This window comes from Watersipora subatra, chromosome 10 (genome assembly GCF_963576615.1).
Source record: "Watersipora subatra chromosome 10, tzWatSuba1.1, whole genome shotgun sequence".
Lineage (NCBI taxonomy): Eukaryota > Metazoa > Bryozoa > Gymnolaemata > Cheilostomatida > Watersiporidae > Watersipora > Watersipora subatra.
In genome coordinates, this window is record NC_088717.1 from 56,202,560 (window position 1) to 56,227,064 (window position 24,505).

Below are 24,505 nucleotides of genomic sequence, written 5' to 3' on the forward strand. Positions count from 1 at the left end.
TTTAGTTCTGTTGTTGCTATGGCAACTAATGTTTACACAGTAATAATCTTATTATTCGCTACAAGCATCTTATCTGACACAATGTATACTGAAAGACTACTTCTAACTCTCAACCTAAGGAGGATATACGCAGATAATCTAGCCGCCACGAGTTTAAACATTGTATATTTTCAAATTTATAAAACCATTTCTTTCTGTTATTAATTCCTAATTTTTTACAATTGAGTGGAGCTAGCTAATTTCCTTTACACCATTTTCTCTTCAATACATAAAACGTGTTTTTTTTACAAAATACGTTAAAATAATCTAAAATATTTAACTTAAAACCTTTCTTGAAAGAACATAAAATATAATAAAACTTAGTAAAATTACTTCCTTTGACCTTCTCCATATCGGAATCAAATCACCCGGTTCTAGAATATCTTTTAAATCTAAGTTATTTGCTTATGATGCCATTTAGCACTGACATTACTTTACATCTACCGAAAAATTCCAAAACTAATTAAAATATCAAGCGCAGCTACCTATACGTATGTTAGTTGTCTACTCCTTCCTACTCTATCCGCTGCTGTGTTGATGCTAATGATCATACTAACAGATTCACATAGCGCTTCCTTATTGTAGTCCAACCGTTAGACAATTATAGTAGAAATTGTTTGAATTATTTATTATTCTTCACACAAAGTAAAGTTAATTACAGAATACTCTTAGCAAATGAACTTGATGTTTAAATTATTGGACTGATTTCATGAAATTGCTGAGAAGTAAACAACAACATAGAACTTTCTAGAATAAACAAGCCCTATACATAACAGTAATGTCAAGAATGCACAGGTTCTACTTAAACTAGTGATGTCACAGAATTTGTTGAGATTACGTATTGCTGCTACCTGTGTCAAGTTGTATATCTCCCCTGCTCTCTAGCCTTCTCCAGCTGTTCGAATACTGAGCAAATACCCGCTGAGCAAGTTTTCTCACTCCTTTTGATAGCTTCATCCGCTGTTCAACTCTTCGCCGCTGTTTTTCTCCGCTGCATACTGCCTAAAGTAATCGTAAGTATTATCAAGTTACTCTATGATATAAACTGTTTGAAATGTCTCGGTTAACAAACTCTTAACTTTGTCAATGACGATACTGACAAGAAAGAGTAAACTAGAATAGAGCTTGGTTAAGCTTCTTCATGGTCTTTATGTATGTTATAATAATATCATTTTTAAATTACAGAGCGAGATGAGCACCCAGACATTGTGCCAATCGTGTAACGACAAATGGTGCGAAACATGCAACTACAAATTTGCAAGAAGTTTTGATGGGACCAAACGTGAGTGTTATATACTTATGCTGTTACGCTGATGCTACTTGTAGCTTGTGACTAACTGGGTTATATGTTTGGTCTTGTCAGCTTATTAACCTTGGTAAAGCTAAGCTTTAACAATGCCAGTAAACAGACTTTATTTTTTGTAAAATACTGTTCTAGTTTTATTTCACATTAGATTTAAAACAAAACACTATTGGCTACTGGGAGGTACTGCTGAAATATACAATGTCTTTGTATCCTTAGAAAATTAATCCTATAGTCATGTCATAAATGTTGCCATTACCAACACCTCTAACAGTTGTGTTGCGATACTATTATAATTTTAATTCCCGATTTACAGCAGAATAATAATTACAGCAAAATTTAACAGCAAAATTTTAAGAAGGCGAGAGCTTGCACAATGTGTTACACTAAATAATAATCACCTAAAAGATTGTAGAGCAGCGCTGACACACTATTACCTTCTCTCGATAGGTCCCCTTGAAGATATAAGACCAAACGGTTACCACCAACCTTCAACGAGTTACCATCAAACTCCATCAACCTCGACTTCACCTCCTTTATCATCGTCTTTATCTACTTCACCTCCAGCGGCAGAGCCCAGTCCTATGAAAATCTACCGTGACTACGCTAACGACAACAACTTCAACGCCTATATACTCAGTGCAAGACGACCGATTCAACTTGACAGCTCGACTAACACGCGACCTCGACGACTGGACTTGTGGAACGAGACGACTCAAACGACGACAAAAACAACCAATAATTTTACTCAAACGGAAACCAATACTACTGACAAGGAGACATTGACTGACAATGTGACTACAGACAGACCGACTTTGACGGACTGGGCCCTGCCGCTTTTTCATTTTTGTTTTTCCTCATTTCTTTATTCATTCCTTTAATAAATACATTTATTCCTTTTTTCCACACCAACTTATTGAGCTTGTTTCTATACTTTTTTCCTTGTGGAATTCATTATAGCAATGCTAATAACATATCACATTACTTCAACACCAAGCAGAAAAAATAACTGGCGCATGGTTTGCTAGCAGCAGTTCAAAAACATGATTTAAGCAAGCTTTTTAATTGAATTGATTTTTAAAGGTGAAAATATTATTAGTATTTTGTGCAAAATATAGCTAATGAAAAATGTAACACTCACTACAGTTGATATATACAGCTATTGATGTATCTTCGGAGGAACTGCGCATTGATGTATCTGCGGAGAAACACTAAATTATATCACAGTCTGTAGTTATGCAATTATAAGCTAACTAACTAGCTTATAATTAGTTAGCATTAGGGGGAGCAGCTTTGTGGGTTCAGTGGTTAAGGCGCTGGCTTATGATCAGTAGGTTAGTGGTTCGAACCGCAGACGGACCATGAGTAGTGTTAGGAAAGGCAAACTGGTTCCCCATCCGTGCCCCAGCGTATATAAGAAGGGCAACTAGCACACCCGCAGGACTGAAAACAAAACCTGACAAAAAACAGAGGAGCCCCTCTGTAAGCCAATAGAATGTACATAGTACTTATGAAGTCAGTAGGTCAGTTGACCTGTCTGTGTGACATTCTACAACACTGTCACAAGAAACGTATTGTAGAATTTGACTAGTAGTTTATGAATGTATTGGGAGAAATTTTTAGTAATTCAAACATGGACTATGTTGATTTGTTTACTGTAATCTATTACGAAGCGTACGGTCGTCACTACATTAATCGCAACTAATATCTACAATTGACGGAGTTCTCATCACCTAGCAACACTATTGAGTTGAAGGCTAGCGAACATTCTCATTGGATAAGGACTTCATTGCGTGCAGAACTCAAGCAGACTTGTGAAGCAACGCTATGCTAAAGCATGAAGAAAAGCGCGACGTACACACATTGTTCAGTTTTAAAGTATCAAGCCTAAGTCAATAGCTGTGGGTCAGTTTTTTTAATTACACGAACATCAAACGCTAAAAGGACCAGTAGTTTTTGTAAGTAGAAACTAACATACTTATTTTATCTAGCTTTGAAATTTATTATAGTTATAACTGTTCTGTCAATTTACATGTATACTCTACTAATATGATTGACAGCACGATGTGTTAAGATTAATAAAGAACCAGAACATATATCTTACCATCCGTTGATTTTACTGGATAGTTTAATAAGCGTAGGTAACCTTGGCGATCAACGTGCCTTCTTCATAACCCTCTTCAAAGATCGGTTGCTAGAAGCTATAATTAGAGCAGTGTTTGTCCATCCGTCGTCCGTTTGTCCAAAGCAAAACAAATATCTGCATGCGTTGAGCCCATAAAAATATATTAGCATCCCATTTTCAGCGTAGTTTCACTTTGTAAGATCTTATATTTTTATCACACTTTATTGTTAGCAATAACTAGTCGTGTTAGACGCATTACAGTTTTTACTAATATTAGATCTATGGACTTTGGGTGATTGTTATTGAACAATAATACTAATAAAAGTTATTACTCATATTTTATCAGTAATAATAATGCCACAAACTGTAAGAATATTGATAAAGCATCCAACTCGGACACGCTCGCAGTTGTTGTTGAAAATGGTCGAAAAATGGTATGTTCTCAATTTGCAATGCATTTGTAGTATTTTTCATTACATCAGCTACTGTAAATTTGTATAATAATTAATTTGGTACAAAAATATTGTTGATAAACCGTGTGGTTCAACAGTTATGACGATTTATATGCGCCCCTGACAAATATTAGGTTTTATCGAAACCATAATTACTTTTAAAAAATTTAATTTGGTAGCGAAAGAGTTAATGACGTGCATACTGATGACTCATGATGATCTCTCACGATGCAGGAGTCTGCTGAGTGTACGTACATGTATATAGAAAGAGACGTGATAATGGCAAAAGTTATTGAAATAGGTAAAGGGTAGACAACTTTAATTATATAAAATATAAGTTTTTAACAAGGGGATATATATTATGTATCTCCCTATAATTTTGATATATATATTATATACATACTCATGTTAAAAGGAAGAAGGCTACATTTTTCTAAAAATTATAACAATTAATAAAAAAACATGAGCAAACAACTTCCGATCCAATATTTAGTAAAATCTAGCAGTTACTTTTATGAAGAAAGTGAAAGTGGTGCAAAGTAAATCAGGACTGAAATAACTAGAAATGGACAGACTAAAATATCTCAGTAATTAACGATAGAATTCAAAATAACAGTTATGAAAACAGCAGTATGTAGATAACCGAGTTATATATTAATTTAAATGTTACATAGTTTCTTTTCAACTAGCTTTGTATTTCTAGCTTTTCTATTTCTATTTCAGCTCACGAGTATTGAAGCGAATCCTTTGGTTCAAAGTTATGTTGTCACATACGGGTGATGAGGCATAGCGTATATTCTATTCAACTTTATTATTTATGCTTGTCAACCCCGTGAGACTACAATGAAACAATATCTTGATTGTCGATAAAGGGTTATTGAAAGTATGTTAATTATACAGTTGGTCATCTGTGAAGCCATTAGTAACATATAAAATAAAACACCTAAAATTAAAGATATAACATTTACCTTAATAACACATCCAGGAGATTGCTAAATAGTATGCGAGTCTCTTTCTGGTTAATGCTTGATTATATATGTATATGACATTGGTGTAATGATGAAACATACCAATAAGAGAAACTATCAGCATTACAAAACGGAGATGTTTTGAGTTACCGCACCCCTTGAGGTACTCTTGAAACTCATGTGAAATAAATTGGCCCACTGTTCGTTCTTAGCATGGCACAAAAACCAAACCTGAAAAACACTGTGTTCAGGAATTCAATTTTTTTTCGCTCTAGAAGTTCAGATCCAAAAAATTCATACTCAAAATAGCGATGATAATAATCAATGACAACAATGACTGATTAACCATTTGGTAGAGGTCTTAAGATATTTTGGACCAAGACCAAAGTTTGCCTGAAAACTTTGTCATAGAAACTGTTTGCGGTGGATCAAGTTGTGAAACAGTCATGCAATCTAAACGCTGAAGGCAATAGTTCTCAGCCTGTTTATCAATACCTTTACTTCCGAGTCGCTGTTTGGTTTTGACAATTCCTTGATGTTCTTCACATGCTAACTCTATCACACGCTCTCTCAAGCTTACAAGAATCATGATACGATTGCCTCTCAACAGCACTCCATTTTTGTCACTGAGCTCACTAGCTATAGATTTGAAAGAGGTGGAACAACTCCCAAATTCATGACTGCAAATTGCTTTAATTACATTTTGCATTTCAAGCCAATGTTAAGATTTTTCTACCAGATCTTCCCAATTTAAAGCTACTGGAAGCAATTCATGAGCAACAGTATTGGCATACTCGTCACCTGCGACTGTTGCTATTAGTGGTGACTCGTCTATCTTGTTTACCATTCGTGAAAATGGATCAGCAATATTTCTTGTACCACGTTGGACACTACACGAAATTTGAATGACTGCAAATGCAAAGCCCAGTGTTTTATTCTAGGCAGGTATTTAGTTTTCGGAGTGATGAATATGAATTTGGACTGTTATCATTTGAAACTTGGTTCCAACGAGGTACATCATAAAGTGTTCACAGTTCCAAACCAATGAAAGCGTCTTTCTCTCTGACTACCATTTTTCAATATTGGACAATGACGTACACCCATAAACAATAATGCGATCAACACCATTTTGAGTTTGTATAAGTACTGTATAAGTACTAAACCAAATAGACCTTTGTCTAAAAGAGTTTTACAGTTTGTCTAAAACTGTACCCCAAGAATCAACTAGTGTTCATTACAACCAGCTGTTTTCTGTTTTTTTTTGCCATATTAATACTTGGTGAGGTAGCTTCAATAACTTTTGAGAAGAATAAATGAAATTATTAAATTCACGGATAGATGAGTTATCATCTCTTCAGAAGCTCTGACTGAATGCTTTGCACGTGTGTTTAGTTCTGTTGTTGCTATGGCAACTAATGTTTACACAGTAATAATCTTATTATTCGCTAGAAGCATCTTATCTGACACAATGTACACTGAAAGACTACTTCTAACTCTCAACCTGAGGATGATATATACAGATAATCTAGCCACCAGTTTAAACATTTTAGCATTTTATATTTTCAAATTTATAAAACCATTTCTTTCTGTTATTAATTCCTAATTTTTTACAATTGAGTGAAGCTAGCTAATTTCCTTTACGACATTTTCTCTTCAATACGTGAAACGTGTTTTTTTTTACGAAATACGTTAAAATAACTTAAAGTATTTAACTTAAAACTTTTCTTAAAAGAACATAAAATATAATAAAACTTTGTAAAATTACCTCCTTTGACCTTCTCCACATCGGAATCAAATTACCCGGTTCTAGAATATCTTTTAAATCTAAGTTATTTGCTTATGATGCTATTTAGCATTGACATTACTTTACATCTACCGAAAATTCCAAAACTAATTAAAATATCAAGCGCAGCTACCTATACGTATGTTAGTTGTCTACTCCTTCCTACTCTATCCGCTGCTGTGTTGATGCTAATGATCATACTAACAGATTCACATAGCGCTTCCTTATTGTAGTCCAACCGTTAGACAATTATAGTAGAAATTGTTTGAATTATTAATTATTCTTCACACAAAGTAAAGTTAATTACAGAATACTCTTAGCAAATGAACTTGATGTTTAAATTATTGGACTGATTTCATGAAATTGCTGAGAAGTAAACAACAACATAGAACTTTCTAGAATAAACAAGCCCTATACATAACAGTAATGTCAAGAATGCACAGGTTCTACTTAAACTAGTGATGTCACAGAATTTGTTGAGATTACGTATTGCTGCTACCTGTGTCAAGTTGTATGTCTCTCTTGCTCTCTAGCCTTCTCCAGCTGTTCGAATACTGAGCAAATATCCGCTGAGCAAGTTTTCTCACTCCTTTTGATTGCTTCATCCGCTGTTCAACGCTTCGCCGCTGTTTTTCTCCGCTGCACACTGTCTAAAGTAATCGTAAGTATTATCAAGTTACTCTATGATATAAACTGTTTGAAATGTCTCGGTTAACAAACTCTTAACTTTGTTAACAATACTGACAAGAAAGAGTGAAAAAGAATTGAGCTTGGTTAAGTTTCTTCATGGTCTTTATGTAGGTTAAAATAATATCATTTTTAAATTACAGAGCGAGATGAGCACCCAGACATTGTGCCAATCGTGTAACGACAAATGGTGTGAAACATGCAACCTCAAATTTGCAAGAAATTTTGATGGGACCAAACGTGAGTGTTATTTACTTATGCTGTTACACTGATGCTACTTGTAGCTTGTGACTAACTGGGTTATATGTTTGGTCTTGTCAGCTTATTAACCTTGGTAAAGCTAAGCTTTTACAATGCCAACAAACAGACCTTATTTTTTGTAAAATACTGTTCTAGTTTTATTTCACATTAGATTTAAAACAAAACGCTATTGGCTACTGGGAGATACTGCTGACATATACAATGTCTTTGTATCCTTAGAAAATTAATCCTATAGTCATGTCATAAATGTTTCCATTACCAACACCTCTAACAGTTGTGTTGTGATACTCTTATGATTTTAATTCCCGATTTACAGCAGAATAATAATTACAGCAAAATTTAACAGCAAAATTTTAAGAAGGCGAGGTCTTCCACAATGTGTTACACTAAATAATAATCACCTAAAAAAATAAAGAGCAGCGCTGACACGCTATTACCTTCTCTTGATAGGTCCCCTCGAAGATATAAGACCAAACGGTTACCACCAACCTTCAACGAGTGACCATCAAACTCCATCAACCTCGACTTCACCTCCTTTATCATCGTCTTTATCTACTTCACCTCCAGCGGCAGAGCCCAGTCCTATGAAAATCTACCGTGACTACGCTAACGACAACAACTTCAACGCCTATATACTCAGTGCAAGACGACCGATTCAACTTGACAGCTCGACTAACACGCGACCTCGACGACTGGACTTGTGGAACGAGACGACTCAAACAACGACAACAACAACCAATAATTTTACTCAGACGGAAACGACTACGACTGACAAGGAGACTATAACTGACAATGTGACTACAGACAGACCGACTTTGACGGACTGGGCTCTGCCGCTTTTTCATTTTTGTTTTTCTTCGTTTCTTCATTCATTTCTTTAAATAATACATCTATTCCTTTCCTCTACACCAACTTATTAAGCTTGTTTCTATTTTTCTTGTGGAGTTCATTATAGCAATGCTAATAACATATCACATTACTTCAACACCAAGCAGAAAAAATAACTGGCGCATGGTTTGCTAGCAACAGTTCAAAAACATGATTTAAGCAAGCTCTTTAATTGAATTGATTTTTAAAGGTGAAAATATTATTAGTATTTTGTGCAAAATATAGCTAATGAAAAATGTAACACTCACTACAGTTTACATGTACAGCTATTGAAATATCTTTGCAGGAACTGCACAACACTTATTTATTTCGCAGCCTGTAGTCATACAGTTTAAAACGAAATGAAATTCAATATTCTCCTTTATAACCTCGTAAAAGTTTTTCTGTTGTTATGATTAAGGCTGTACAGTTACCATGGAAGATTGTGGAGCATCATGACCATCAAATACAACGCTGTTGGACCATTTTGTGTTATCATTTGTACAAACCCAGACCTTGTAACCATGGTTAATGTCACCAAAAGGTCTTGTTATGTTCTTATAATTTTTTTTTGGGCAGCCGGTCTCGCCAGTAGCTGAGCCGTTAGATCTACTAAAGCCAGACTAAGAGTTTGCGTTGTCACAAAAAGACCACTTTTAATGGCTCCGTTGAACAACATGCCAGCCGGACTGTATGGGCAGCCACTTACTCGAGTCTCTCCATAGGCTATAAGTGTCTTGTAAACATTTTCACGATTTGCTTCACACTTTGTCAGAAAAGGTTTCGTTGTTTGCACTTATCTTTCATCTGGTGCATGCCAATATCTGGGATCATAGCTAATCATACCTATTTTCATGAACTTTCGTCTTATAGTATATTTTAGTAAGATTTGATGAGAAAGCGTAATTTCATGAAATTATAAGTCTCAGGTCCCATATTAGGTATGATCTTGGATCATGTCAAAATATTGTAACACGAGTTCGGATGTTAGCAGTCTCTTTATAATGTTGGAACTTTCTTGTTGTTTAGCGTCCCCGCACCACAAAACATCATCTTGGAGCAGTTCTCTTAGTGGTTCAGTAAGTGCTGCCAGTTCTCTTAGTGGTTCAGTAAGTGCTGCCAGTTCTCTTAGTGGTTCAGTAAGTGCTGCCAGTTCTCTTAGTGGTTCAGTAAGTGCTGCCAGTTCTCTTAGTGGTTCAGTAAGTGCTGCCAGTTCTCTTAGTGGTTCAGTAAGTGCTGCCAGTTCTCTTAGTGGTTCAGTAAGTGCTGCCAGTTCTCTTAGTGGTTCAGTAAGTGCTGCCATGTTTAGAATGTAAGATTTAAGGAAGTTCAACATGCCTATCAGTCTCTGGATGTGCGCCTTGTCTCTTTAGGTTCAACTGACTCTCCATGGCTTCAACTCTGGTAGGATCTGGCTTAAAACCACTCTTTATTACTATATGACCTAAAGATTTGAGTTGCACTTTTTAGCTAAAATTTGTTTAGCTGAATTCTCTGTCTGTTGAATTTGACACTGTTCTTGCACACTCCAACAGCTCTTTCAAATTGTTGTCATGTTCTTCTTGTGTGCTGCGGGTCATCAAAATACATTGACACTTTAGACAGATGACCAAAAATTGTTGGTGCTAATAGTAGATTGTAGGTGATAATAATAGATCGTAGGTGCTAATAGTAGATTGTAGGTGCTAATAGTAGATTGTAGGTGTTAATAGTAGATTATAGGTGCTAATAGTAGATCGTAGGTGTTAATAGTAGATTATAGGTGCTAATAGTAGATCGTAGGTGCTAATAGTAGATCGTAGGTGCTAATAGTAGATCGTAGGTGCTAATAGTAGATCGTAGGTGCTAATAGTAGATCATAGGTGCTAATAGTTGATCGTAGGTGCTAATAGTAGATCGTAGGTGCTAATAGTAGATCGTAGGTGCTAATAGTAGATCGTAGGTGCTAATAGTAGATCGTAGGTGCTAATAGTAGATCGTAGGTGCTAATAGTAGATCGTAGGTGCTAATAGTAGATCGTAGGTGCTAATAGTAGATCGTAGGTGCTAATAGTAGATCGTAGGTGCTAATAGTAGATCGTAGGTGCTAATAGTAGATCGTAGGTGCTAATAGTAGATCGTAGGTGCTAGTAGTAGATCGTAGGTGCTAATAGTAGATCGCAGGTGCTAATAGTAGATTGCAGGTGCTAATAGTAGATTGTAGGTGCTAATAGTACTTTCTTAAAAGGTTAAGCTGAAAGCGAGGTAAGGTAAGCAACTCCGGTAAGCAATATGGTCCAAAGGATGCCTTAAGAGTTGTAAGAATGAAACGTTAAAGCATGAATGAAAGCATTAACCCATTTCAGGAATCATTTCCCCCTGAAAGAAGTCACTGCTACACACTAGTAGCCATGCTTTTAATCTAGAATGCTATAGTGTTTCATTTCTGAAAACTTTACTGCTACGCCATTCCTTGTTGGAATTTTGTGATGCTCTCTTTTAATCGATTGGTTAAGATTTTTTGGGTCTTAGCGTATTTTGACAGAGCTATCTCGTTGTATCTAGCCATTACCTACAAGGTGGCGAAATCCAAAGAGGTCATGTGACAAATAACAGCACAACAAATAACAGCAGAATAACAGTGAAATTTGTAACTGTCGGGATAGAATCTCAAATATACTGAAACACTTTGTAAGCGAATTGTAATACCAACACTTGTAATATACAACTGCATGTTTCGATATGCATAAATTTTATTTTCTAATATAAGATATAAAAGAAAAATTTATTTGGACGGAAAAATATACATTTCAGTAACGCACAGGGATGTTGATTTAAAGCAAGAGCTCTGAATACTGGGTAGCCTTCCAAACTAATAAACCAGGAAATCCAAGTGTTCTTTACAGACTGTCCCCCATCTGGTCTATGGTCTACCACTTCTTCCGGAGGCTGCCGAACCTCTGCTGCCTGAACTTCGACCAGATGCTAAAAAGGAGTTTTAGAATTTTAAGAGCTAAAAACTCTATGTTTGCAATCAGTTGCTAAAAGAATTTTAACTGATTGCAAATTTAGCACAAACCATAAAACTTGACATTATTTTTTATTTGAATTAAAAACTGATCTTATTGTCAAAATTTCTAGATGACGTTATCTTTTTAATTTAATCGAAGCAAAACTTGATAAGGCGGTACACTGATTATTTATTATTATTATTTATTGATAGATTTGATTGGTAGATATTATTGATAAACTAAGGCTGTCTAAAGTCTTTGTCCAAGACAACCTGAATGTATTATCTCATTGCTAATAATTGCTCACTAGTTGTTACACCAGCCACAAAAAATAATGCACAAACTTTACAAGACGAAATAAGGCCGTGTTCAATTGAAACAGCGAAGCGAAAGACGACTCGCATTTTAATAATAATTGTGCGTAAGCAGGGAGGTGAACTCACCTGGTATGAATGCACCTGCCATGTTTATTGAAGTAGTACGAATGCTTTCCCTGCTTCTGACTGAATCGAGGCTCCTATTTGAAGAAGCGGAACTCCTAGCGCTAGACGGTCTTGATCCAAATCTCCCTCCTGCTCCTGCAAAAACGCAAGCACTTGTCTACAATTTTAACTAACCAAGCACTCAAGGTACATTCATTACAACTGATCAAAAATTCTACAGAGCCTTTGCTTTAAAATGAGAAATCTGTAAAGTATTTTAGCTTTAAAACATTTGGCTAGGCCCAGTTGAAGTACATCAGCATATTAAGGCATGACCATGTTATAAGCATTAGTTAGACTGAGAAAAGTCACATATCTAAGTCGGAAGCGTAGAATTAGCCCATAAACTGATGTACATGTAAGAAGGGACCTATGATTCACAGTAACTGTTGTAAATGCATCATTATAATTACTAATCACTACCACTAACTACTATTACTAACCACTGTTACTAAAGAGGCGTGATTTCAGAGAAAAGAATATAACATATTGACATTGACTATGGCATTGGATAAGAGAAACAAGTAGCATTAGTGCATTTGCTCATACATTTCACCTTGACCTTTTGTTGTGTAAAAGTTAATCTATATATAATTAAACGTGGAGACTAAATTTACCTTTCGCAGGTATGGAACACAAGTCGACTTTAAGCAACGAGCAAAAGATATTCTGGAGGTATATGAAGGAAGTTGTCAAACCACAAGCTAGACAGGTATTAACTTAACTAAACTATGAACTTTGATGTATCATATTCTATGGCCATATAGCTGCCATTTAGTATGACGCAATGCAAAACCATGTAATTTAAGATGAAGTTAGATCAGTATGCATAACATTATGCTACTACATATTTCATTTATAATGAGCTGTAAGTAATATAATACATGTGTATTTATTTAATTTTGGTCGTAGCTGGTATGACAATAACTGATACAAAGAAAACTGCCAAAAAGGAAGACATACCTGGACTAGGCGGAGGAGGTAAGTCTGCTTGTTGAAAGTACATATTTACTACTTGTGACATGTCAGGATATTGAGAGACAACTTCTCCAATACTCTTTAGCGCGGTTTTGTTGAACTCGCGCAGCTCCCGCAAGTCCATATCTTTCTGTAGTAGAATATGATGGGGTTAGGTAAGCAACCGCTATACAATAAGGTAAAATACAGCATATGTCAGGTAAAATACAGCATATGACATACAGTAGCTGGCATACAGTAAGTGACCTACAGTAGGTGGCATACAGTAGGAGACACACAATAGGTAACATACACGTAAGTAGGTGACCTACAGTAGATGGCATACAGTATGTGACACACAGTAGGTAGCATACAGTAAGTAGCATACAGTAGGTATGCTACTTACTGTATGTCTCCTAAGACATATAGTAGGTAGCATACCTACTGTATGCTACCTACTGTATGTCTACATACAGTCTAAATAAGATGTGCTACAACCTTCATTCATTTTTCAACAGGTATATGTATAATAATATATTGTCAGCTATTTTGAAAGGTCGATTGATATACTCTATTTGCAGCCAACAACCGTTATTTTTATAAATAATTAATAATCTTACAGCAACTTAAAGTCAAACAGATTTAAATTCGACTCGCCTCTTCAGGAATCTCTGACTTTGTACCGGCTGCACTGCGAATTTCTCTCATTAATTTTGCATTCATTTTCTGTGCTCGATCCAGCTTATGCTTCTGTTCATCAAGTTCCCTCTGTATCTGAAGCATTTTGTTCTTCTTCTCCTCTAACATTTCTGCATAAGCTTGCTCATCTCTTACTAAAAGACAATATATATATAAGTCAGCTGAAAAGACAATAAATATGAGTCAGTTGATAAGACAATAGATATGAGTCAGCTGATAAGACAATAGATATGAGTCAGCTGATAAGACAATAGATATGAGTCAGTTGATAAGACAATAAATATGAGTCAGTTGATAAGACAATAAATATGAGTCAGTTGATAAGACAATAAATATGAGTCAGTTGATAAGACAATAAATATGAGTCAGTTGATAAGACAATAGATATGAGTCAGCGGATAAGACAATAGATATGAGTCAGCTGATAGGACAATAGATATGAGTCAGTTGATAAGACAACAGATATGAGTCAGTTGATAAGACATTAGATATGAGTCAGCTGATAAGACCATAGATATGAATCAGCTGATAAGACAATAGATATGAGTCAGCTGATAAGACAATAGATATGAGTCAGCTGATAATGCAATAGATATGAGTCAGTTGATAAGACAATAGATATGAGTCAGCCGATAAGACAATAAATATGAGTCAGCTGATAATACAATAGATATGAGTCAGTTGATAAAACAATAGATATGAGTCAGTTGATAAGACAATAAATATGAGTCAGCTGATAAGACAATAAATATGAGTCAGTTGATAAGACAATAAATATGAGTCAGTTGATAAGACAATAGATATGAGTCAGCGGATAAGACAATAGATATGAGTCAGCTGATAGGACAATAGATATGAGTCAGTTGATAAGACAACAGATATGAGTCAGTTGATAAGACATTAGATATGAGTCAGCTGATAAGACCATAGATATGAATCAGCTGATAAGACAATAGATATGAGTCAGCTGATAAGACAATAGATATGAGTCAGTTGATAAGACAATAGATATGAGTCAGCTGATAAGACAATAGATATGAGTCAGCTGATAAGACAATATATATGAGTCAGTTGATAAGACAACAGATATGAGTCAGTTGATAAGACATTAGATATGAGTCAGCTGATAAGACCATAGATATGAATCAGCTGATAAGACAATAGATACGAGTCAGTTGATAAAACAATAGATATAAGTCAGCTGATAAAACAATAGATATGAGTCAGCTGATAAGACAATAGATATGAGTCAGCTGATAAGACAATATATATGAGTCAACTGATAAGACAATAGACATTCTTTTATCAATTGCAGATAAAACAATATACTAAACAGTTACGCATAGTCAAAGCTTTTAAAAAAAATCTTTTTGATTCAAAAAGCAAGTCTTTAATATTTGCACAACAGGAATAGGTGTTCATCAGGAACAATATCTGTATATATTTAATTAGTATAAATTTGAAAAATACACATTTCCATAATAAAAACTACTAAATTAGCATATCTAAAACTAGGAAGAGAATAAGAGAATGCGTACCGAGATTGTCCATAGTTCTGCTCATCGTTTTCATATCTTCTTGAAGTTCCCTCGTTTGCCGTCTTTTGTACTTGTACTTATCCATGACAGCCCTAAGTTGTTCCTCTAGCTGTGACTTCTCCTCCATCTCCTCACTAGTGTCGGTCACCTACGGAGTGACAAGGTACGACATAGAGCAACAAATAGGTGGGCCTTATCAATCTATAAATGTAGTTTAACGCTGTTTCTTACTTTAATCAATTATTTTTTTAAATATAATTAATTCGCTTTCAGTAAAACTAAAGGTGCTAGTAAATGCTTATGATATGATAAAGAAACCAGAACAGCCAGTTGAGATCATAGCAAATGTTTTTTTTAATTTATTTCATAGATGCCTGTAACACCCTGTTTTAAACTAGCCTTAGCTGCTAGACAAGCTATAAAAAGAGTTTATAATTTAAGTTATAAAACACGACCCACAACTCTTTAGCATGTTGTTAACATTACATCAACGTAGCAAAGTGCACATTCCACACATGCCATAACAGTATGGCTATAAACTTGTTGTATTTCTAATATATACACATGGGTGCGAAGAAAAATTGCCTCCTTCATTTTCTCGTGAATGACAATCATATCTATGTAAATATTGCCAATAAAGTAATGTAATGTATATATAAATAAATAGATGTAAATATGCAAAGTATCCTTTATGCAATTGAGTGAGTAAACCGGCAAATAGATGAATATCTCTTACAAGTGGAAAGCTTTAATATGACGAACATTCATACTTGCCCAGATAATTTACAGCGAAGACTTTAAACTATTTAAGTATTTTTGTAAAAGTTTATTAGACATAATTATTAAAGTTTATGAATTGTTTATTACTAACACTCTTCCTTTTTTGTATAAAGTTTTATGGTTCCCACGTAATGAGGTTGCAAGCCCTACAGAATAGAGTCAGTGAGTGGTAGAAGAGCGCGAGCTGTTACCTTGTTAAAGCTCTTCCTGTACGTCTCATTCCTGTTGTTCATCAACCTGAGCGTGTTCTCTAGAGCTCGAATCTCCTTCTCCGCCTTTCTGATCTTCGCATCCAATTCATCACCAGTTCTCTGGAGTTCTTCCTTTTCCTGTGCCGCCTGTCCAAAAGCGAATAACCACAATATGGCATTTAAGCATGAAGTCATAACTCCTAATACTACAAATATATGTGATATAAAATGTTCAAAACGGACAGGTTTAGCTTGTTGAAGGTGAGTACATTACAGTGAGCTCTCAGAGGAGCACAGCTAAATGTTTAATATCTGTACAGACATCTACATGCTCTAGAAGGCAGAATGGGTGTACAGAGAAAACATGTTTTAGTCGGATAGAAAAACAACTTTCGCATAATAGCGAATTTGACTGAAGCTTACCTTTATGACATAATAAGCCTGAGATTTCTCTTCCTCTCCCTCTGGTGGAGCCATGGCCACCATCAATATCTCATACCTCTTCCTTAGTTTATCGATCTTAGCTATTCTCTCATGCAGCTCAGAGCTTATCTGCTGCCGTTCATCGTCTGCTGCTCTAGTCTGCGCGCGCAGCATGTCGGTGTGAATATTGATCTCATTCCTCCTCTCCTTCATAGCCTGAGATAAGAGAACAAGAAACCTGAATGATGAATTTGTGTAATAGGCTGCAGCATTTTTCTGTACTGATTGCAAGAAAGCTGGAATAAAACTCTAATTATTCACTAGTGAAGAGAGGACAACTACACAATAAACACATATACGCATTAGTGCCTTATGTGGTCTTGGCTGAAACTTGCGATTAAAATAATTGTAGAGTATATTGAAATTGTGCATTTCTAAGTCAAAGCATGCAGCATAGTCTGTTTATAATGAAAGGTACGAAGCAATTGTAAATTGAAAATGAAAAGTTGTGGGTTATTTTCCCACAAAAAGAACACCAATGCCTACCTATTACTCGTTTGAATGTTTATTACAACTATGAACAAATGTTATCACCTAAACACAATGACGTTGTGAAATAAAAAACAAACAGTAGGAAAATTATTGTTGAAAAACAGCCGGCTTAAAACTTTTAAATTGGGTGAAAAAATTTAGTAGACAATAATTTTAGCTTCGAAAATATTTCTAGCAAAGTTAATGTGCAGATTCTTTGCTGGATTGTAAGTTACTACAACCAGATTATTCCCAAACCAAAAAGGAAGAAGCCATTGACATGTGGAAATGTGTAAATTAACACTCACCGTCTCCAATTGCAACTTTCTCTTTTCAAGAGAAAGCACATCATCAGCCTTAGCATTGAGCATTTCTCGCAAACGCTTGATCTCCAGCTTAAGAAGGTTGTCGTCGACCATGAGCTCCTGTTTATTACGGGTGATGGTGGCGAGCTCCCTTTGAGAGTTATCATTATACAGCGTCAGCTCATTGATCTTCACCTGTCCAACAGAATAAACAGTACACTAATTTGAACAGATTGCTATGAAACATACGCATTGATTTGAAACACTTGAAACACAACAGATAAAACAAACGTTGCTATCCAGTTCACAAACAGAAATAAAAAAGAAAACTAAAAATATATATAAATTAAAAATAAATATAACGATCAAAAGAGACAAAGTTGTGACAAGTTTAAAGATGAAATCAGCTGCTATGAGTACTAAAAATATCTGAGCATAAAATAGAGTAGGTTGAGAGAGCTGTAAGAGGGATACCCATACACACACAATAACCTACGACAGAAAGGGTTGACACAGATAGAGTAGGTTGAGAGAGCTGTAAGAGGGATACCCATACACACACAATAACCTACGACAGAAAGGGCTGACACAGATAGAGTAGGTTGAGAGAGCTGTAAGAGGGATACCCATACACACACAATAACCTACGACAGAAAGGGCTGACACAGAAAGGGCTGACACAGAAAGGGCTGACACAGGAAGGGCTGACACAGAAAGAGCTGACACAGAAAGGGCCGACACAGAAAGGGCTGACACAGAAAGGGCTGACACAAAGAGGGCTGACACAGAAAGGGCTGACACAGAAAGGGCTGACACAGAAAGGGCTGACACAGAAAGGGCTGACACAGAAAGGGCTGACACAGAAAGGGCTGACACAGAAAGGGCTGACACAGAAAGGGCTGACACAGAAAGGGCTGACACAGAAAAGGCTGACACAGAAAGGGCTGACACAGAAAGGGCTGACACAGAAAAGGCTGACACAGAAAGGGCTGACACAGAAAGGGCTGACACAGAAAGGGCTGACACAGAAAGGGCTGACACAGAAAAGGCTGACACAGAAAGGGCTGACACAGAGATCTCACTACAAGTTCTGTCACTTTTGGAGAATAGAAACTGATGAACAGCTCACCGTTAGATCAGCCATTTCAAGACTTGATTTTTCCAAGTCTCTTTTAGCTCGTCTGATATCATCTTGTAGTCTCTTCAGCTGAGCATTCAACAGTGTGTGGGCTTGTTGTCGCTCCTCCAACTGCTCAGTCAGCTCTTTTATCCTTGCCTCTAAGGCTACTTTCTCTTCATTGCTATGCTCTCCTTGCATTCGATTGATCCTCCTTTCCAGTTGTTGAATTGAAAAATCCTAGAAAAGGAGACTGATTAGTCGAGTCCATTATACATGTAGATATATTTATATGCATATATTTATAATATACAAAGTTAGTCTGATTGTGGTGAAATCATGCATAAAGTGCTCCACTTAAACAGGAGCAAAATTAAAACAAGTTAGAGTGACTGAAATTTATTTCACTACAACATAATTTTGTATGGTTCACAGTAAAATCAAAAGCACAGCTTCAAACCTGGTGGTTGCACAGCTTCAAAATGGGGTTGACTCAAATTTGAAGCTGTGCTCTTGATTTTACTGTAAACCATGCAAAACAATATTGTAGTGCAATAAATTTTCGTCACTCTATAACTTGTTCTTATATTTATATATATACATGTATGTACAGTTTATATGTATGTTATATGTATATATATATCCAACTCCTGAAGCATGTACATGCAAAAAACCAACTGCAGTAGAGCTACATTTTAGTACGATTTATATTGCCTATTTTATAACCGGCTCCATATGAGGCGGCTGATCGCCAGGCCCAGGGCGGAGTGAGAGATAAAGAGAGAAGAACCGAGACCGATGCAAAAACTGAGCTGAGCCCCGACCCAGCAAATGTCCTCGTTGAAAGGCCATGACATTTGCCGGCCCTATGTATATTTGTGAAATATATGTTTATAGCCTCTATACTCAAGTGGTTTGATTCTCATTGAGCGGTAGAGGAACAGGGAGTTTCATTTACACATAGATAGTGAATACATGTATTATTTTTTCATCGTGGCATCAGCTAATCTGGTCGGAAAACAAACAATATCATGTAGCCTAATACTGCCTATTTATGACTATGCCACTAGTGAATTAACTGAAACGTTCCCTGTCAGCGTCGACTTATAGCGGAAAAAAGATGTGCGAACGCTGCAAAACTGATCACACAAACTTTCAAAAAGTGAAAGAGACCACAAAAACTAATGGTCACTTGCGTTGATAAAACCCTTTTATCATTTGCCACTAGACCCTGTCTAGTAATGTTTGTCACTTCTGGAACTGATATGAAAGGTTTTGAAGGTGAATAGTACAAGATTGTATTGCATGGAGTTGTCTGTTCATGAAACATGCGTTAGGAGGTAACGGTTGACTTACATAGTAAGTGACTAAAAGCTAGCCTTCAGAGGAAATAATGATGCCAAAAGTCAGAAGTAGAGATATATGAGCACCTGGTTGTAGATAATTTCCAGCTGCTTGAGAGAGTCATGATCGAGTTTGTTGATCTTGCTGTCAAGGTTTCTAATAGCAGCCCGAGTTCCCTGAATCTCAGCATTTGTGTCCTTCTCAAGTTTCTTGGATGTAAATAACTCTTGACTTTTCTTGAATTTGATGTCTCTTAGGTGCTTGAGGTCTTGTTCAATCAGCTGCAATTGATCAAGTCAAATGCATACCATGCCAAGAAAACAAGCATCATGAATGATTACCATCCCATTGGTTGGCATGTAACACAGACATGAACCCTTGGTAACTAGCCACTACCATAGCAGAAGATAGTAAATAGTCAATTAAACAATGAGTTAAACCAACTTGATAGCAAATAAGTATATTATATTAAGAGCAATATATCAACCAAAACAAGGCTTTTTTCTATAATTATAGCGCCGCATGATGATAAACCAAGAATTGAAAAATTTAAAACAATAGAAATAAATGTGAGCAATCGGTAATAATCTTGTAGCTAACATGTAATGTAAAGCTAAAATTAATAATTCATCTATGTATATCAAAGAAATTTCCTTTCCAAAAAAAAACCTGTTCTATTGCGTAGTATCACGAATACTCCTACATTGTAATTCAAATAAATGTAAATCATACCTTCTGCCTCTTCTCCTCAGCTTCCATCATCTCGTCCATTCGAGTGGCCAACTCCTCAGCACTCAGCTGCGCCTCTGTCGCCACCTTCAATTTCTCACTCAGACTTTCTCTGATGTCAACGGTCTCTCTAAGCTTGTTCTGTTTGTCCATTATGTCCTTCTTGAGCTGAGACACCTGTGTCCTCGTCGTCTCCAGGTCTTGGTTTGTTCTATCGACCGTTCTCTTAAGAGCGTCCAACTGCGGAAACACAAGCGTACCAAGTGAATAAATGCGCAGGTTAAATGGTCATTCCAGAAATTACTAATTGACTAATTTCGGTTTTGTACGACTTTCCGAAATTTTGGTTAAATAAATAATACAGCAGTTCACCATTTGGTCTCGACATGTTTCAACAACATTGATGAATGATAATAGCTATGGCAAATCAATTGATAAGATTTGAATTAATTACCAATGCAAAAAGTACTAGCATAAAAATTTGTTTATTTTATAAAACTATAAATGGCAAAATATTCAACTTTAAAAATAGAAAGCTGCTTGTCTAGGTTTGAAAAAATTTTAAGCCGCCAGCATCTTCACCTCGTCAGCAAACTTGACTCGTTCCGAGTCAGCGTCCTGATATTCCAGTCTCAGTCTGGCAGCATTTCTTTCTGCTACAGATATTTTCTTCTCCATCTCTTCATTGTTATTCTCTTGACTCTCTAGAAACTGTCTCTTCTCTCTGATCATCTCCTCTCTCTTGTTCACCTCCACTCTCAGCTTAGATAACTCCTGCATATGCAAAGATCATAGCTGAAGAAAATCATGAGAAATCTCTACGTTTCATTATTACCAATGCCGCGTTCAATATTAAGAATACAACGATCAATATTAAGAATAGAGTGTTCAATATTACTTACAAGTACAGTAGTTAAAAATAATCATGGAGTGGTTAACTGCAGGATGTAGGATTAACAGTAATGAAACAACAATTGACACTAACACGGTAGTGGTTAACATTAAGCATGCAGCATTGTAAGAATAAAGATTCTTTATTGACTGACACTCTGAATTATCTGAAAACTGAATCTAATTTATCAACTTGAGAACTATGTAAGTGAACGCAGAATTGTTTCAGTCTGCTGTGCACCAGGCCATCACAGTTAGCATATCTTGTAAACATGACGTATACCATCAACAGGTGCTTATATGATCAGCAGGTGCTTATATGCTCAGCAAGTGCTAGCGTGATCAGCGAGTCCTTGCATGGTCAGCAAGTGCTTGCAAGTGCTTGTATAGATGCAACTAATAAACTCAAACAAATGCACGAAAAACTTATTTTTATATTGAAGTATTTAGCTTGAGGCGCATAGGCATCAATATACAATGTACATGTGTGCAAAAAAAAGATAGAACAACTTTTTGTACTAATTATGGTCAACTGCCATCAGCTTCAAATCTCCTAAATTTATTTGCCGCTTGTCGATTATTGCTGCCTTTTGTTGTTATCAACGGGTTGCATCTCATGTTATGCTACTCAATCCCTTGTAGAATTGTGTGTCAATAAATGCTCTTAACAAAACACAGTTGTCCTAGCATCTGTCAGGAAAAGCACTAAGTACACCGGAGCACATGTCCCCGCACCCACCGTGGCAAGAAAATCCATTTCTCTGTCTCTCCTTTGCATCTGCTCAATTGTATATTCCCACTGCTTTATCAGCTCCTGTCTCTCGGCATGAGCTGCCCTGAACTCCTCAGCAGCTTTGTCCAATTCAATCTAAGACAGCGGGTGCAGTTGACCAAATAGCAGAAACTTAATACAACTTTAAGGCACACTTGAACAGAAATATAAAAATATCAGACTGAATAAACATCTTTGTTGCAGGTGGGTTGCCAATATACATGTCCTGTAATTTATTATAGATAAATCTTAGGCTAGATAGCTTTAACAGAAATATACCTATTAATAAACCATACAGGATTGTACTCAAACCATTGGCTTAGCATTAAAGATGAGTGTTTACTCCTACTATTTTCAAAGTTTTCACATATCATAGGCAAGCCCTTAAAACAAAAAATTATAACCTCATGGTTTAGGAGACAGATTGTGGAACAAATAAAAACATTGGCATTTAGGAAAATCTCCAAAATCATGTTTTTATTTCAGTTTAACTGCAGTAAAAAAGGTTGACACAAAACCCAGGAGTCTCAAACATCTCTATTAAAAAGGCACAATTTTGACAAATTTAAAACCAACCAAGGTTGTTAGTGAAATAGTAATCCACTCTAAATTGCAATTTAGTAGTTTATGTTATAAAACAAATAAATAAACAGCGCAGTGATCGACAACAAAATTAAAGCCTGTGGTTAGAGTAGTTGGGAAAATTGATGGTGGCCTCATGTTGCTCACATCTATTTAAAGTTAAGGAAGACAGAGTTAAATTTGACAGAAAAATTAATTGGGTTAGCATTTTTTATTGAACCATACTAATGCAGTCAGATGGTGAAAGGATGTTCTTTTTATATGAGTCAAATACCTGAGTAGTCTGTGTGTCCATCATCTCATTGTTCAACTTCTTCTTTCTATCAGCCGCTTCGTCTGTCAGCCTGCTTAGTCGTAAAGTCAGTTCCTTAATCTTGCCTTCATCTTCACGAGAATATTTTGCTAGGGTCATAGCATCCTCATCTTTTCTGGCAGATTCTTCTAGCCATAGTTCTAATGCTTGCTGATCCCAATTCATCTGCTCTCTCAAATCTTCAAGCTTCTTGTTTTGTTTGAAGATGTTGTTCTGCGTAAGTGTAACCACATTTTCTTAAATAACTATACTGGCCAGCATAACTATGGCTTCATTATGACAGATAATACAGGTGTGTGTAATTAGATGACCTCATAGCAACTAACCTCATAAATGTTTTTCTGCTCTTTCAGCTCTTCCATCTCTTTTTGAAGACGAGCTATTTCCTGTTTCAATCTGCCATCTTCGCGATCAGCAATTTTTAGGAGATGGTCTTCTGTTTCCACTTCTTTTCCTCGAGCAGTGACAATGTTCTACAATTTTTTAAATATAACATGTTTCAAAAATTGTTAAACCTTATTATTTCATTGATAGCACAATGATTCAATTAACTAGGGTAAAAGAAAGAGAGAGTACTATAAAAGCTTTGACCATAACATTAAAATTTTACTGACAAACTACCTGTGTGTGTTTGAGCTCCTGTCTAACATTTCGCAAATGCTCTGAAACATGATGAACTCGGTCTTCATTTTGCCTCAACTCTTGCTGAGCTTTTACAATTGATTTTTCTTTATCAGAAACAAGCTCTTCAAGATGTCGGTTCTCAGAGTTTGCCACGGGCATTGAAAACCCTTCATCCCACTCAATCTCAGATAATATGCTGCTCGCAGGCATTATTATTGCTAAAACACACAAAAATATCTATTCACCGTAAAGGCTAAAAGAATAACTATAACAAGGCGAGATTTGATTGAGTATAGAGCTTCACAACATGCATAATATTTTAAGGTTAGGTGTCTACCTTACGAAGTCACAGAAATATGTTGCAAAATAGCGCGCTGTTTCAATTCAGTTGCAAATATTGTCAACGATGGCTATTTAAACTGCAATATTTAGATATTCGATAAAATCAGAATCGAAAAAAATATATTTAATCGGCTTGTAAATTCGCTGTAGATGTTGATTAGTTACAGTTTCCCGGATGTAGACCCGTTCTTTAACAAAATTATGTGTTTACGGGCGCCAAACACAGCGCTTGTACCGGGATGTGATCTGGTTTCTAAGGTACAATAGACCTCGAAACGTAAAACGGATTTACGCGTAAATTTGGAAAACTTCGTACCCTTCTACAAATGTAAGTTGGAACATGGAATCGTCTCCCCTTTCTATTCCTCACCGTAAACTTATCGCGACGAAGTTTGTAACAACGTAGGAAGG

At 36.0% G+C, this 24,505-nt stretch overlaps 3 protein-coding genes across 3 annotated transcripts; 1 reads left to right on the plus strand and 2 right to left on the minus strand.

The window, feature by feature from the left end:
• Positions 1 to 9,422: 9,422 nt before the first annotated feature.
• LOC137407233 (variable charge X-linked protein 1-like) lies at positions 9,423 to 9,788 on the minus strand. The gene has a single exon (XM_068093837.1). It carries the CDS (start codon positions 9,786 to 9,788, stop codon positions 9,423 to 9,425), a length of 366 nt encoding a protein of 121 aa, XP_067949938.1.
• A 1,472-nt stretch (positions 9,789 to 11,260) lies between these two features.
• Positions 11,261 to 23,970, minus strand: LOC137405720 (coiled-coil domain-containing protein 39-like). The gene is made up of 16 exons (XM_068092082.1): positions 23,750 to 23,970; positions 23,455 to 23,601; positions 23,090 to 23,341; positions 22,201 to 22,329; positions 21,153 to 21,344; positions 20,574 to 20,810; positions 19,928 to 20,122; positions 18,510 to 18,737; positions 17,384 to 17,575; positions 16,545 to 16,760; positions 16,122 to 16,268; positions 15,151 to 15,298; positions 13,567 to 13,746; positions 12,920 to 13,060; positions 11,918 to 12,052; positions 11,261 to 11,448 (listed from the first exon to the last, which is right to left on the minus strand). Exons 1-16 carry the CDS (start codon positions 23,960 to 23,962, stop codon positions 11,387 to 11,389), a joined length of 2,814 nt encoding a protein of 937 aa, XP_067948183.1. The 5' UTR covers positions 23,963 to 23,970; the 3' UTR covers positions 11,261 to 11,386.
• Positions 17,778 to 18,497, plus strand: LOC137406144 (salivary glue protein Sgs-3-like). The gene is made up of 2 exons (XM_068092675.1): positions 17,778 to 17,796; positions 18,034 to 18,497. The coding sequence occupies exons 1-2, from the start codon at positions 17,778 to 17,780 to the stop codon at positions 18,495 to 18,497; spliced, it is 483 nt and encodes a 160-aa protein (XP_067948776.1).
• Positions 23,971 to 24,505: the final 535 nt, after the last annotated feature.